Raw genomic sequence first — 16,702 nt, forward strand, 5'->3', positions numbered from 1 at the left:
AGCGTGTCACAGTGCTCTCAGGTTTCCTGTTGCACTTGGTCCTTTGTGTGTGTGTGTGTGAGTGTGTGTGTGTGTGTGTGTGTGTGTGTGTGTGTGTGTGTGTGTGTGTGTGTGTGTGTGTGTGTGTGTGTGTGTGTGTGTGTGTGCGTGTGTGTGTGTGTAGCTGTATGTGGCTGTCTTGCTGTACTCCACTGCAGCTTGTGGAAAACTCATGTGGATGACATGACTGCAGTATGTCTCTAACAGCTTATTAACTGGCTCTTAGGAGGAGATAACAGGACATTTGATAGGGGTTTCTGGATGATTTAATGTCACTCACACAGAATGTATGGATACCAGGCTACACAAAGCCGGAGCTGTGCTTCTGTACGTACTTTAAATTTGGTTTGATGAAAAGTATACATTTTAAACTAATTTTGATGAATTCAAAAAATGTAATGTTCTTGAAACAGCAACACTTCAGATCTGTCCAGTTGCATACAATCACATCGGAAATAGCCACAATGACACTCCCCTTCCCAAACTATTCCCTCTACCTCAGAGCTGCTAGGTCAACTGATGAAGATTAATAAGCACAATTTTGATAACATAGTTTTGCACAGTATATAATTTCTGCATTTCTAGGGGCCCCTCTATCAACACAAAACAAAAGACGTGTGCTGAGTGTTGTGTGAGGAGAGTCGGGCACAGTGGGGGTCGGACCTGGGCAGCTCTGGAGCAGAGAGTCAGGTGCAGAGCCAGATCTTCTGGAGGAATAAACACCCAGAGTCACAGCAGATTCCTCTCTAATCTGGAGCAGTTTACAGACGGGAAGAGAGCTCAGGGATTACTTTTTAACTTTTGGGAATCAAAAGTGGCTTTATCTATCTATCTCCTGTTTCATCTTTTTTCTGATTTAGCCGTGCTGTGTGCAACTCATCCATCCCTGTTTCACAATATTTCGTTCCTTTCTCTCTCCTGTTCCTTCCCTGGGTCTCCCCTCTGCTGTGCATTTTCCACATGCAGCTGCAGCCCTCTACAACTGTTTATCCTCAGCTCATTCCAAACAGGCGTCAGATCCACTTATTGTTGCTCCCACATCCAGCTGATCAGGCGCTGGAGTCAAGGAAAGCAGCCAAGCTAAGCCTGCCGTTCACCAGCCATCAGACAGGAAGGGCAGAGTTGAGTCACACAAACGGGCTAACTGAGAAACAACGTCCATGAGTTTATGGTACCCAGCTGGAGATTGGTATTTAATCACTGTTCTGAATGACTGCTAATTGCATGTTATGAATATCTTATTTTAACCAGGGAACCCCTAGTTTATAGGTTAATCATCTGCAGAGCCACTTTTTGGTTGGCTTGAACTGCTTGGTGTATGGGTGCAAAGATTTCATACATGTATTATCTATTCATTTTTTATACACTGCAAAAAAAAGGGCACAAAAGATTAAGTGCATAAACACACATGGCAGTGCGATGCTGCTCCAAAGCAGTTAATTTAATTAACATTGTCTATGAATACCAGTGTGGTAACACACTCTTCAGTAACAGGTTACAGCTGGTTAATGGCAGTGAACTGTTTTCCCAATATGTCATAAATAGGACAGACTTGGTTACTGCTATCAGGTCAGGATATTAGACAGCTGATTTCCTGGAATCTGGGTCTCTATAACAAGTCATTTTACACATTAGCATGTGCATGACAAAAAGCTAAGATAAGTAAAGTACGGCTGAGCAGATGGAGGAAGGATAGGTAAATCATATGAGACAAAGCCTTGTTTAAAAAAATTAATAAAATAATCTATCTAATGTAAACTAACACAAAGTAGAGTTTAGAAGCCTAGAAGAGTCTAGAACAAATCATTTTTTTTGCACCAGTCTGAAGGTCTGCTGCTGTGTGCAGTCTACTACAGTGCATGTAAACATGTCCTCTGGTTACTCACATTACATGGTTTCTCTGAGTTTCTCATCATTTTTTATTCAAAGTTCATCAGTAAAATTAGAAAACCAGCAAGTCGTGTTGGACATTTGATTATGACATCTAGCCAATCTGTGACGTTGCAACATGTCCAGAACGCTTCAGCGTGCCTTGTTTTTATTCTACCCAAATTCTCCCCTGTGACCCCCCTCCTCCGTGACCTCCACTGGCTTCCTGTTGCAGCCCGTATCTGATTCAAGACAATGGTGCTGGCCTTCAAGGCCATAAACGGAGCTGCACCCATCTACCTCCAAACACTGGTCAGACCACACGCCCCAGCACAAGCAATTCCCTCCACTACATCAGCAGGCCGGCTGGTAACGCCATCGCTGAGAGTAAACAAATGTCACTCAGTGAAGTTGCGACTCTCTGTTGTGGCGCCTCGGTGGTGGAACGAACTTCCGACCAGTGTCAGGACAGCAGAATCACTCACCATCTTTCACAAAAGACTGAAGATTCACTTGTTCAGACTTCACCTCAACCCCACGAAGCACAACATAAATGTGAAGTACTGTGCAGAAACATTTTTGGATGGAACACCACAGATGAAAAATTTCATGGATTGAAGTAAGGCTGTTTGGTGACTTCATAAAATGCAGCTGCAACTTTCCCTGCTGTAAGATTGTCTTACCCAGTGTTGTCTGTACCAAAGCAAAGGAGCAGAAAAATGTTCTCTTCAGTGCACACTCTCCTCCATCTAGGTTGCAAAACATAAATGTATTTATTCAATGCCTGTTACTGGCATGAATAAACATACCAGGTTGTAGTTAGGCCCATGAGACTCAGCTGAGATGCAACCCTGCACAGAGCCTGTGCAGCTGGCGGCACAGATTAAAATGAGAGTGTGTCCGTTGTGTGAGATGTGCAAACTGAAAACATCTGATACTCAAGTGGTCTGTACACAGGGTTGCTGTAAAGCCTTTTAACGTGATGTTAGCAGGTTAGTAGCAGATCAAATCAATGCCGCAATGTAGTTAAGGATCATGTTAAACGGGTGGTGTTTAAAATGAACTGAATGGATGACTTAGTTCTTATTCGAACTTGCAAAAGTGAGAGCCATATTCTTCGTGGTGAAGATGAAAGCATGTGTCCAGGCAAGTGTGCTGAGACCACATTCAATACATTTATCATTCATTACCATTCATTCATCTCAGGACATTTTTCCTGCATACCTGGTGACGAACACAGCTGTGTCCACTGGTGGGATGTCGTCCCTTCCACCGGGAATGTGGTTGGAGCCGAGGTACCGTGGGCCCCCAAACTCTTGATACTGCCACTGACAGAAGCTCTCCAGAGACCTCTCTCCCTGATGGCCAACCTTTAGCTTTTCCTGAACAACAGATACAGTGCAGATTAACTTTACTACTGGTTTGTTGTCACAGTGTTCAGCTTTAACCCTCTCATTACGTTGTTAAATATACATCCATAATGTTAAAGGTCGATTGACCCAACATCAGCCTGCTAACATGCTCACAGTAACAATGCCAACATACTGTTAAATAATTACGAATAGCGTTTTGCATGTTCAGCATCTTAGTTTGGTGTGTTTGCTAATTAGTATTAAATACAAAGTACAGCTGAGGCGGGTGTGATAGTCACTTTCAGTTTTGGAGATATTTTTTCATAAAGCACCAGACAAGATAAAATGATGACAGGATGATGACTCCAAATAAAAAGTTGAAAAAAAATCACTGAACTTATTAAAATCTGCCTAAGAATGGCAAATATTTCAACTTTCCTAGAAATTGCTTCCAATGGTTGTCAGAAAAAGACAAAAATGTCATTAGGATTCATCATATGTCTAACAATTGTTATGCTAGTCGAGACCAAAGTGGTGGGCTGACAGAGCTACATTGTCATCTATAAGACCATGCTGCTAGCATGACCAACAATATTTGGTTTCTATGTTCAATGGGCGAAGAAGAAGCCCAATAAAATCATTTTCCACATTTGATTAATACTGTGAGTGGTGTATTTGGCCGTGGCAGAACAAATGCCATACACCTTAAAGTCCAGTACATGGTAGTAAAGTTCAGTAGTAACAAATATTAGCCTGTGTAGAAATACAAACATTACATATCATAATTAATGGTTACCAGTAGTTCCATTACAATTGCATCATCACCACATTAATAACCATGGAGTCACATCAGGATATGCACCTGTTTACCAACGGGAGAAGAGTTCCAAGATTACTTCTTAACTTAGCCAGGGATTCAAACCAGTGACCTGGCCAACCCGCTGTGCCTCCGAAGCTACAGCCGCCTCAGGTGTCTGCCCATTCAAAATCACAGGCCAACCAGAACCATTCAACAGGATAAAACCAATCAAATCAAACCAAGAACAACACAATTTTATTTTGTGCCTATACAAAACCTTGAATTTCGGTAACGAAAAGTTCAGGTGACCAGTATTACAGACATTTTAAAAGCAGGAATGGGTCAATGTAATAGTGGGGTTAAATCAACGTCTGTCATAGAACGATTCAAAGAAACAGCAACAGAATGATACTTAACACATTTACAGTATGTGCTTAAAATCACTGGGTCAGTCGCTGCAAGCGACATGCTGGTGTCAGCATCTGACAGTCAGGTTCTCAGGTTTTTAGCATCAGCAGAGAGTTCAAAAGGGGACAAAGAGGGTAAAAAATCAGACTTACTGGGCGGCTGTGAAGCAGCACCAGCTTGGTGACTCGAATGTTGATCCTGATTCCAAGACTCTGATGGTGGAACATGTTGTAGACCTGCAGGAAATAGTGTAACATTGGAATCAGTTGCATTATTAGGGGAGACACGATCCAAGATAAATGAGCAGAGAGGAATCAGTGAGCGTGGACCTGTTCTGCAGTCTGATGATATCTGTTAGAAATGATACACAAGCCTCAGACACAATATTATTGTTGCTCAGTGGCCGTGTATTACATGTCACATGAAAGATTTGTCCACCTTAATGAACAAAGCGATTTGCAATTGGCATCACAAACATTATTGGTGACATAGCTGCCATTGGAGCTCCTCAGCCACAACCACCTGACCTCAGTATGCTTGGACGGATATCTTCCAAAAGACAAAGCTACTGAACAAACACAGAGTAAATTATATTGCTGCCCTGCAAAGCTACTTCGAACATGTACCACTAGAGTCATACTTGTAACACCAGAAGTGTCACTGATAATTTAAGTTGAAATGTAAGTCATTGTGTAGTTCCAAGTTCACTATCGTGAGTATTTGCTGTTTTAATCTGTTTTACTTTATTACAGTTTAATTTAATTCTGACACACAAAGACTTTAGCTAAATGTGTGTGTGAGCCCAAATGTTTGTACCTGCTCCAAAACAGACCAGTGGAGAACCCACCAGAACTAGACAAGCATGTGGTTCACTTGAACTGAACCATGTAGACAGACAACAGCTGTGATTATTCCAACATTTTTGTTAAACATTTGTATCAAAGAGGACCAAAAAGTTCATGTTAAACACTTAAAATAAAGTATTCTGATTCTGATAAAACATCAATATGTGTTTTTATCAACTTGTTGAGGGAAGCCTGGAGACTGAGATTCTTACCATGTTCATGACTGTCAGGAGAAACCTCTGTGCTGCCTCTGCGCCGTGGTACTGCACCATATCAGAGTCTGCCACCACCACCGTCTCCACAGTGTAGGCTTCATGCAGCCGAATGGCATTTCTCTTCCCACGACCATCCTCGGCCACTTTTGAGATCTTCTCCTTCTTCTTTCCTAACACAAACAGGCAGACACACGGAGGGGCAGAGGTTAGAAACACTACACCTCAGCCTTGTGGCTTGTTATTCTCATATAATGGGTCGTGAAAATATTATACTTAAGCCTTTTGGAAAACACTGATAGACTGTTGTTTTTACACAGGAGAATATAGTATTATTGCTCAAACAGACCAAGAGATGCATCCTTTACCAGAACTGGGTGAAATGCTAAAGCAATATGTGCAATATCTAAATGACATTAAAAAAACAACAACCGTATGCCTCATCTTTGCAGCTGCCTTGATCTGCTGTTAACAAGGCATATCATTTATCCAGACAGAATGTACAGAAACTCAGAAGGATAAACTGACACAATGGTTTTTAAGTAAGGACAGAAAAAAGTTGATGTATTACATTTGATGCAGGACTTATAAGAAGGCACAGATAATTAGGACAGCATTTCACAAAGTTAATAAAGTTTCCACCAACTCAGGAACTGGAAAAATGTCACAATTTTCAAGAGAGTCTGGGGACATATTTACTGCCAATTATTTACATTCACATTACATTTAGATTTAAGGCATTTAGCAGATGCTTTTGTCCAAAGCAACTTACAGTAATTCATACATACATTCATACACTGATGGTAGTGGCTGCCATGCAATGTGCAAACCAGCACATCAGGAGCAGTTTTGGGGTTCAGTGTCTTTGACATGCAGACCAGGGGACTCAAACCAGCCACCTTAACAAGATGCTGACTCTACCCCTAAGTCAAAGCCACCACAGTGGGTGTGCAGAGAGAAGTAGAAGGCTAGTTTAACCCTCTGGACCAGGAGTGATAGAGCTGTGTCTGAGAGCAAACTTCTGCAGGCAGATAAGTCCTGAAGGCTTGGAACAGTCCCTGAACATGGGTCGGTCTGTTTCCAGCTCTCCTGGCTGCTCAAATGTAGTGTTATGTCAAATACAATAGCTTGCTTGGAGATCTTCCCTCTTTTTCTCCACTTACACATTCCAAAATGCTACTACTCTATAGTGACCGGGAGCTAAGACTCGCAATTGTATTAAATATATTCAGCAATATATAACACTACTACCACTGTGTGGGCCACTGAATGGGACCCTGGTATTTCTGAGTACTAACCAACTTGTGTCAGTCAGGTTCTGAAAATAATCTTTAAATTGTTTTTAGATTAGATTAGATTAGATTAGATTAGATTCAACTTTATTGCTGTTGTGCACAGTACAAGTACAGAGACAACAAAATGCAGTTAGCATCTCACCAGAAGTGCAAAAAGAAGCAGTAAAGTGCAAGTGTGTTCACGTTCAAGTGAAGTTACCCAACAGCAGCACAAGCAGCTCCAGTCTGGGCCATTGGATTGAAAGAATCATCATCAAACTATCAGTGATAGTTTTTTGCTTGTTATAAAGAAGTGGTAAGGGTGAGAGGGTGTGAGGATCGTGCATTACTTTTCACTTCAGAATGTGGGACACACTACACTCTGCTCTGAAATGTACAAACCAGGTTCAATGCAATCTTCAGTATCAAGGTTATCCAATTTGAACACGGTGATACCGAGAAAACAACAGAGTGCAACACATCATTACATCAGGCCCTTCTCTATGAAAGCAACTTTTCCCTGTAAAATGTAGTCAGAGAAGTAAAACATTTCTGCCATTTGAACAAGAACAAGAGCAATAGCAAAACAGACAATATAATATAGACAATATAATTCAAAAGGAAGGAAAATAGAATCAAATTGACATATATACATATTTACATGATATACTGCAAGAATGAACAGCAAATATTTATATACAGATTTTAAATATAGATAATAAATATAGGTGTTGAAATGAGTTTGTACAGACTTGTTGCACAGTGCAGAATACAGGGTGAGGTCTATGTAGGAGCAGTGCTGGTTGTACAGTCTGACAGCAGCAGGAAGGAAGGACCTGCGATACCTCTCCTTCACACACTGAGGGTGTATCAGTCTGTTGATGCCCAGTGCTGAGATAGTGTCCTGCAGGTGGGACTCCTGCACCAGCAGTGATGACAGCTTGTCCATCATCCTGCTCTCTCCCACCACCTGCACTGAGTCAAGAGGGCATCCCAGAATGGAGCTGGCCTTCTTGGTAAGTTTATCAAGTCTCCTCCTGTCTGCTGCTAAGATGCTGCTGCTCCTGCAGACTACTCCACAGAAAATGTGATGTGGTTGGAACACAATTTTCAACCTAGCAGCACTGATAAAACATCATCTTGATGTCAGCAGTGGACCTTGGGTATCATGTTGGGAATGGGAATGAGCCTAAATCCATAAGAATGCCATTTAGTTACCACATCTACCAGATCATTAACAGAGTCAAGTCTCCAATGGTTATAACAAAGAGCTCCTGAAATAACTGATTCAGACAAAATGCAGGTCCTCTGATGCATCAGTCTACTCCTTCATCCTCTCCCTCATCATCGTTTTTACTGTTGATATTAAGTCATCTTGTTCAGACTGTTAACATCTAACAGTTGACATGTTTTCAGCTGGCTCCAGTGTCAATCTGGGACTGCTTACTTGAAGTACTCAGCAGCCATCAATGCAAAGACTCTTGCTCAGAATGAGCTCTGTTTTGTTTGGCTTATCGAGTGCCTGTAGCTTTTTTCCTGGAGTGCACAAATGTGACTGATAGATCTTTTGTTCTCAGGCAAGCTCTGCCAGGCCCGTGACAATGCAACAAAAGAGTGAGGGCTCCTTTTAACATCTCATTATGTATTCACCCAAGACACTGACTTCAAACCAAGAGAGCCCCACTCATTGGAAGCCAGTCAGCAATAACAGTCTATGCATTGTTGTATATGTACTATATAAAAGCTTTGGATCTTACAGCTGAGTCTCTAGGGTTGTGTGGCTTATTGAGTCTGTCCATTCAAGTCAAGCAGCTTTTGGCATAAGTTATCACATCCAGCCATAGTCAAAAATTGCATAATAAAACAATACACACCACTGCCACCAAATTTAAGTCTCTTAGCAAAATTAGACTTGAGACAAGAGGTATTACAGGGAACGTCGTGTTTTCAGCAGCAGTGCCTTAACATGACTCCTGAAACAGCTGAAAGTGAACATGATGAAACAGTAAAACACAGCAGATGTTTGAACGAACAAACAGGAAGAGAGAAACTGTAGAGATTCAGTTGGAGGCTACAAAAGTACTGACAGCTGAACACACTGACTTTCAGAAACATCTTTCTCTCAGTCTTCCTGCACAAACTTGAGTCGAGAATCTATTTGCAACATACAATTGTTAGAGGGGACACAGGTGTATGTTATAGGTTGGCCGCAGTCACTGCAGAATGCTTGGAGGCGGGACAGGCTGGGCTTGGCTTTACTGTGGAGTAAGTCCATCCCCGGCATGGCACAGCACAACTGGTGATGCAAAAGCAAATCAGCGTGGCTCAGTGCAGCCATAAGTGTAGTTGGATAAACACTGGCCTTAAGCTGGCTGAGCAAGAATGAATGCAACTATTCTCCCCCTTCAATTTAACTAAAGTCCAGTCCATGTTCAAGATTCACCTCCTGAAGAAAGAAGGAAGAACCAGATGATGCTTAACACAAACGTACCCAAGTACCAAAACAACAGAATTCATGTCTGGAAGTCACAGTTTATAGAAGAAATAGCTGAGAGCTAGTGGGGTCCATAAAAGTTACTACACATCCCACCCAGAGAGAAAAATGAGATACTCTGGCAGAGATCAGAGAGCTGCTCTGTGATCTGGAGGGGAAGAGCTTGTAATAAGAAAGGAGAGGATGTGTTTGAGTCACACAGAACCAAATAACACAGTGCTTTGAACTGTGGGACCAACACCAGCACCACCAGGGGAGCATGACTCTGCCTTTTAGTACACCGTGGGAGGACATCGCCTCGTACAGTTACTGGACTCTAGTTATTACTGAAGAAAGCTACGGAGAAAACTACAGCTAATATAAGAAACACTACGATTTTGGGAAAAGACATGCATTTTTTTTATACCTTCATGTCACCTTCATGACTTTGATAACAACCTTGATGCAAATAAAGTTATGGTCTGTGACTACCTCTGTAGTTTTACTAAAAACAACATTATTCAGGAGGAGTCTGTGAAGAAACAGTCCTGTTTCACTGCCTCACTCATAGTACTTTCTGCAACTGGGCAACCAACCACAGACTATCCACTCTGCTTCCAATTTACACTGATACACACATGCCTAGTGTATGTGAATGATCATGTGATATTACCTATAAAACACTAATCTGGACAGCAGTTGTTTTGTTTTAAAAAAAAACCCTGTTTTAAAAATGCCTACTACATATGGACTAGGCCACAGGTTCTCATTTTTGATTGGTTGCGGGTGGGTCTTACCTCATGTGAGCCAGCCAAATGGCAGACAGCAGGGTGGCAAGAATAGAGGAAGAAGAAAGGAAAATGGCCTGCTGCAGGCAGAGCGTGATGGACACTCAGTGATATCCCTAACCCTAAAGCTGTTTGGTTTATCTTCTGTCTGAATCATTTTGAAAACCTAAATTAACGGAAACCAAAAAATGAAACATTAGAATTGGTCTCCTGTGTGCTTTGGCAGAGGGAATTATGAGGGGAAAACTTCTTGATCCATTCCAATTCATATTGGAATACAGTTCAGGTACTGCTGAATTGAAGCCACGAAGGGAGGAGATGCCTGGGCTTCACTGTTGCTTTAACTTCCTTTGACTGGGTGACAGTCTCAGATTCTATTCATGAAGCAAGAATTTCATTACCGGAGGCAGGACAGAACAGGCCGCTGGAGTCAGAATTATAATTAAAAAGGTGTCCTAGTTCAGTGGTCAGGAGCAGGAAGTCAAGGACTGAATGGATTCTTTTTGCTGATACTTCTGTGAGGGAGACACTCGAACCCAGCAGCGACCACACGTCATGCTGCAAACACACTCCTGAAGAGCAACTTGAAAGGTTTAACATGGTTAAAATCTTTAACTTTCTTGGAGCAACAAAAAATGTTGAATGCTTAAGGTACAAAGAGAATCTGCAAATGAACTGAGATGACTGAGAGTTTGTTCCAGTGTCTTTCAGATTCTGTTGCAGTGTAGATCAGTCCACAGAGATTAACTCCTGCGTCTCAACCTATTCCAGCTGGGAGATGCTGGACTCAATAAGGTCTTGGACAGGACATTTAAATCCACATTCCCTCAGCATGCAAACCTGTCACTTGTTTTCTACGCCAGCCCTCTGTTACTCCAGTGTACTATTTTGACAGTTGCAACCCTGCCTTTGTCTCTGGCCACACCACAACCCCATTCTGTCACCTTTTCTTTCACCACTCATCACTTCCCATTCACTAATCATCCAAAAATGCCCAACCTATCCTCCACCCTCTCTTCCCACACACCCACCAACACATGTAACTCCATCTGACAGGGTAACACAAACTCTGTGTTTGACTTTAGGGCCCAGACTCACCAAACTGGCGTTAGAGAAACACAAGGCAACAGGGCTGGCTGTGTCCAGGCCAATAGGCTGCACCACAAAGATTACAGCCGACTGCCAACTGCATGACAGAAGATATCGCTCCATACCACCATGTGGTGTTAGTCTGTATTCATCATGCAAAAGGGGAACTGAAGACCCAGGACTGCAGATAAACCATCATTATTATAGCAGTGATTTTTTAAGAACCTGTCTGATGAAAAGTCGCAGGTGAAGAGGCAGAGTCGAACAATAAGGAGAAAACCCACCCAATGAGTAATATCACAGGTACTACAGGCTTTTAATTTGACCAGTTTCTCTTTCTCTGCAATAATTCACTTAGCTGAACAGCTGACAGAGTGATTTCTCTCACCAACGGGCTCTGCTGCTGACTCCACATCCTCAGTTGGCCAAAATGCTGCCAATTAGGGCTGACTAGCAACAACAGTGTGGAACACACCAGGACAACTAGAGCAACAGATGCTCACAAACAACACTGGCCGAGAGCCCTGTTTACTACTCTCTTGGACTTGTACATGACAGATAAATATGTCCCAATAGCACTTCAGCATGGACCCCTGTCCACCCAAGACCTTCCAAGACCTATTCTCTCTCTCTCCACATATAGATACAAGCATGTATGCAAATTCAAATTTAAAAAAACAGAACGTAAAAGTGACAAGCCTAGCAAAGACATGTAGTGAAAGAATATATTTACAAATAACCACAGTGTAAGTTCAACAAGTACAGAACACAAACTGCTCAGTCACTCTTCATCCTCCTCCAGGCTCTTATGCAATATGACACAGTTACCTCAATCCAAGCAGACTGAAATACTGCCTTACAAAGAATGCATGAGGGAGAGTGCGAGAGAGAGCGCACGAGAGAGAGTCATGTTGTGAATTCCTCTGGAAGTGGAACAGATTCTTAATGGATATAAAGTCTGCCTCAGTTTGCATCTCTCTCCAGGGACCATGTGGTTTTGGGGAGGAAATGGAAGCTTTGGTGAGGAGAGGAGAGGAGAGGAGAGGAGAGGAGAGGAGAGGAGAGGAGAGGAGAGGAGAGGAGAAAAAAAGAGAGGAGAAAAAAGGAGAGGAGAAGAGAGGAGTAAAAAGGAGAGGAGGATTGGACAACAACAACAGAGCAGGGAGGACTGACTCACTGGAGCCAGACGTGAATGCAAAGGAAAGAATTTATAATCTGGCACGTCACTCCATCCATCGATCTGACGCAGGACATCATGAGCATATATACATGCATGCATGCATGCATACATACATACATACATTTAGTAAATCATCAAACCACCTCTGTGTATCCAAAGCTGGTGACCCCAACCTCCCATTAAACACTCTGCTGCCACTACTCCCAAAGTCGGGTCTGGGGGCCACCCAAGCACGCAGACGGGAATGTCAGATATCCTTGAAGGGCTTCCAAGCAGTTCCCTGGCAGAATAAGGAATAGTTTAACTTCACTATGATTTCATTCACCAGAAATTATGTCAATTAGAGGCTGCACAAAGTTCCACAAGTCATTCAACATCAGCAGACAAAACTGGAACTTGGAACAGTGTGTAAGGAAAACATTTGAAAAAGCCTGCTCGGCCTTTGTGCGATGGCTGAAAACAAATGGACAGAGGAGCTGCAGCTCAGCAGACACAGCTCTGCAGGTTTTTCTTCTTTCCTTCTAAAGAGAAGGTTTCACTTATTGTGTATGCCCCAGTTATGAACATATGGAAAGAATTTATTTATACAGGTTGTCAAAAGTGCTGGTGGTCTTTAGTTTGGGTGGAGTTATGTAACTTTGGGGGTGCAGCTCCTCAAGGTCTCACTGCTCTAGTTAATGACTGTGCACTGGGGAAATGTGGAGAACGTCTGAAAGAGGTTTTTAATTGTCTGCGAGATAACAGGATAATAACAACAGACAGATCAGCCCCAGCACATCTGTCACTGCAGCTGGACAACTTGTCTGCTTGTGTCCCTCTGCTTAGTGGAGGAGTTCCACAGTGATTCATAATTTCTCGATTATCCAGAGTGGGTTCACAAAAGCTCCTCTGCAGAATGGCCTGCTTCTCACTCAGTAACTCATGGTATCCTCACGCCATTCTAGCTGCTGTGCCACTGTCCACCAGACTCATCAGCACAGGCTCTCATGTTGTCTTTGTAGAGTTGGACAGTAAAACTAGCTTTCGCTGTTTGCTAGTCTGTCTGCTCTCAACCAAAGTCTAAAGTAGGAGGGGGGACATTTCTTTACGCTAATATAAACTAAGCAGGTAAACAGATACTAAATAAAGATCAGATAGTTTCTGCATACACTTATTAAAACTAGTAAAGTGCGGGCACAAAGTACTTCTTACACAGTGATCAAATAAAAAATGCAAATCTGCTCCTCGAATGGCCACTTGAGGCTGACTCCAAAAGCGAGCCCATATTAAAATGCCCAACTTTACAGCATAAAGCAAATGGCCATGGGTTGGTCAGGCCCATTCAAACTTTCACAAACATACAAAAGCTTCTCTTTATGTGTGAACACAGACAGCTTGTTATCCTAAGCTAGCCTGACAGCCTCAAGCAAGGAGGGCTTGCTTAACTAACTAGGCTTGCTTCAGCTCCACCTCCATGCCTGTCTTTTGTTAGCCAGAAGTGAGGCAAGGTTAGCCACCAAAATGGCGATGGCTGGTACCACCCACTATGAGCTTCATTTAGCCCTTCAGAAAACTGTGGGTGATGTCATGGTGGCTCTGTTCAATATCATAACAGTAAATGGTGCATCATGAATGCCAGCGGAACTGGAAGTGGGTATATTCAAGCTGTTCTCATTGACGACATTTTGACTACAGCTATAGTTTTCAGTTAGAAAAAATAGCACAATAAGAAAAATAATGCAGATTAATCGTGCTTCATCACACCCCTTGATGTGCAGCTTTGTAAACATGATGGATGATACAGATGACTAAACGCTGCTGTGTAAGAGCTTGCTCTGCACTGTGGCCTGATGTGCAGCTCCCCAGAAATGTAACTGCCTGTCTTAGCAACATGGAATGTGATTGTCCACACAGAAGCATCGCATTTTTCTGTCGTTTGCCCCGGTGCGTAGCGGCGGTGCTAATAACAGGAATTGTGACCTGAAAGTTGCCTCATAAACACACGACGCTCATCGGCTGAGCGGACAGGCTGAATGTCCGAAGGGCAGGCTGCCACTTGAAATGCAGCTGGTTGGAAAACAGCGGCATTCTGAAACCAAGTCGTTCAGCTGGGTTTGTGTGGAGCTGCAGCCATCCCTGCAGACACTCTGCCTGTCCGCTCTCTCTAGACCAGAGACACAGCTGTGACTCGAAGCAGTTGGTCTGTTTATGAATGTGTTCAAGCATAAAAATCACCTCCTTTTAAAGTGTAGAATGTCCCTTTTCATTGATTCACTCACCAACCAAAATCCATTTGCACTGAAATACTTTTACATACTTGAGTCAAATATTGGTATGTGGGATTAATTATGATTAATTAATTACAAAGCTTGTCATTTATTTGATTATTTTTTTATAACCACTTGACTTGAGGTACATCATATGTAACATATATGAGATATATCAGAGCACAGTTGGAAAAATTGAAATGAAAGATAATTGAATTCTAACTATACAGATTTTTTTCTTAGGAATTTAATCATACCGTACAAAAATCATCACAAAAAAACATTTACACCTGTCTGTAGTCCGTTTACACCTATATTAGTATGTTTTTCCTGACATGGCTGGGATATGCAGATACAGATCACTGCTATAAACTACTTTAACTTCTAATTTAGATTATTTCTTGGCTTGTTTAAAAAAAATATTGCTCTGCCTCAGAAAAAAACTCAATCAGATATCTAGTCAGAAGCTAGAAAAGAAAGAAGCAGCAAATTTATATATATATATATATATATATATATATATATATATATATATATATATATATATATATATATATATATATATATATATATATATATATATATATATATATATATATATATATATATATATATATATATATATATATACATATATATACATATATAAATGCCACATTAAAAACACCAGGAGACCGGTGAAAATTCCTTTCCCTGCACAAATCTATAACCGTGGCAACAAAATGCCAAGGGTTATGAAAATATGTATATTATTAACATCGACGAGTAGCGAGAGTTTGCTCTGGGTTTGACAGCGTTAACATCGAGGGGCTCAACAGGTTCCAACAAGAACTTTGCAGAGAGGAGATACATTAAATAAGGAAACATCTGCATTCCACACAGCCTCCCTTACAACACAGTGGGCTGAATGAACATCAAAGCATATCAGATAGCAGTAAATGTTGCTCTGAAACCTGTGATTTACTGGCACGGCTTCCCTAGGATGTTCAACTGGCCCATTTCAGCCAGGAGGGTGGAGAGACGGGCGGTGGTTCATTCAGACAGCTTACTGCAAACACACCACTGCAGAGGTCTTTGGAAGATGTTTCAGGGTTTTTGAGGTGAGAGTAAGGAACATTTGGCAGATTCTGAAAAATCACACCAGTCCCATCCCCAGTAATTTGATCAATATGTGTGAAGTGATTTCTCTGCCAAAAAGATTTCAGCATGATAATCCGAAAAGTACTATTTTGTAAAAATGCTAGAACCATTCTCAGGAGTGTAATAAGTAAGAAAGTCTGTTCATTCTAAAGTCATGATTTGAAACGTTGTTGACATGCCAAACAAGAACATTTTTGTCAAATAACCCGTCAGACAATAAGACAGGTTAGAAACAAACCAACAGTCAATTCCAGTGGTCCAGACCAACTTCTTTAGAGGTCAGACTAAAAGTGAGTGCACCTGAACAAGACGACTGTGCACACATCTACAGGAAGTACATCAGGTCATAGTTGAAGCAGGAAGCGGGGCTGTAAACTGTGATGGACGCTGAGTTATAATTTTACTATTCACTTTTGTCTTTTCGTCAAAATAACTTTGTCCAACCTGCTGGTCTGTTTCCAACCTTTCTGCTCATCTGACTGCTTGTGTTTCTTGACCCTTCAGACTTTTTTGGTGATGTCACAATTTTCCCAGACCTCAGCTATTGACTTGGATCTCATTTCCATAGTTTTGGCCATCATTCCTTCCAAGTCGAATTAAACCACTACTATCTTGTTACTGTTGATGGTGAGCAGTCTGGATGAGGAACACTGCTATGACGTGGGTCTACCAATTACCATATTTGGTTGGATCTGTCACACATCATTCTCTGCTCTGTGAGTACAGACACAGACTTGCCAATTCTGAACTAGTATAATAACTCACACAATGTATTGAAACACAACTGCATGAAAATGCTGCCAATTTAACAACACTATCTGAGGTGCATGTTTGAATAAAAAAGGCTAAATGCATGGAATTGAAGATGAAGTGGATAGATGATCCTGCATGATTGTGGACTTATTTCAGCCTCCACATCTCTTCTTCAATAACCTCATTAAACCTTGATATCAGAGTAGACATCATCCCGTATCCTGTGAGCTGTATG

At 41.8% G+C, this 16,702-nt stretch overlaps 1 protein-coding gene across 5 annotated transcripts in view; it reads right to left on the bottom strand.

Annotated features, from left to right (window-relative positions):
- The window catches only part of adamts17 (ADAM metallopeptidase with thrombospondin type 1 motif, 17), a 107,074-nt gene that overhangs the window by 73,938 nt on the left and 16,434 nt on the right, over positions 1 to 16,702 (bottom strand). For all 5 annotated transcript variants that reach the window (XM_037096468.1, XM_037096467.1, XM_037096469.1 and 2 more), the window contains 3 exons: positions 5,525 to 5,697; positions 4,620 to 4,703; positions 3,133 to 3,290 (listed from right to left, as the gene is read on the bottom strand). In XM_037096468.1, coding sequence (XP_036952363.1) covers positions 3,133 to 3,290; positions 4,620 to 4,703; positions 5,525 to 5,697 — 415 coding nt within the window. The remainder of the gene's footprint in view (positions 1 to 3,132; positions 3,291 to 4,619; positions 4,704 to 5,524; positions 5,698 to 16,702) is intronic.

Source organism: Acanthopagrus latus, chromosome 4, assembly GCF_904848185.1.
Source record: "Acanthopagrus latus isolate v.2019 chromosome 4, fAcaLat1.1, whole genome shotgun sequence".
Lineage (NCBI taxonomy): Eukaryota > Metazoa > Chordata > Actinopteri > Spariformes > Sparidae > Acanthopagrus > Acanthopagrus latus.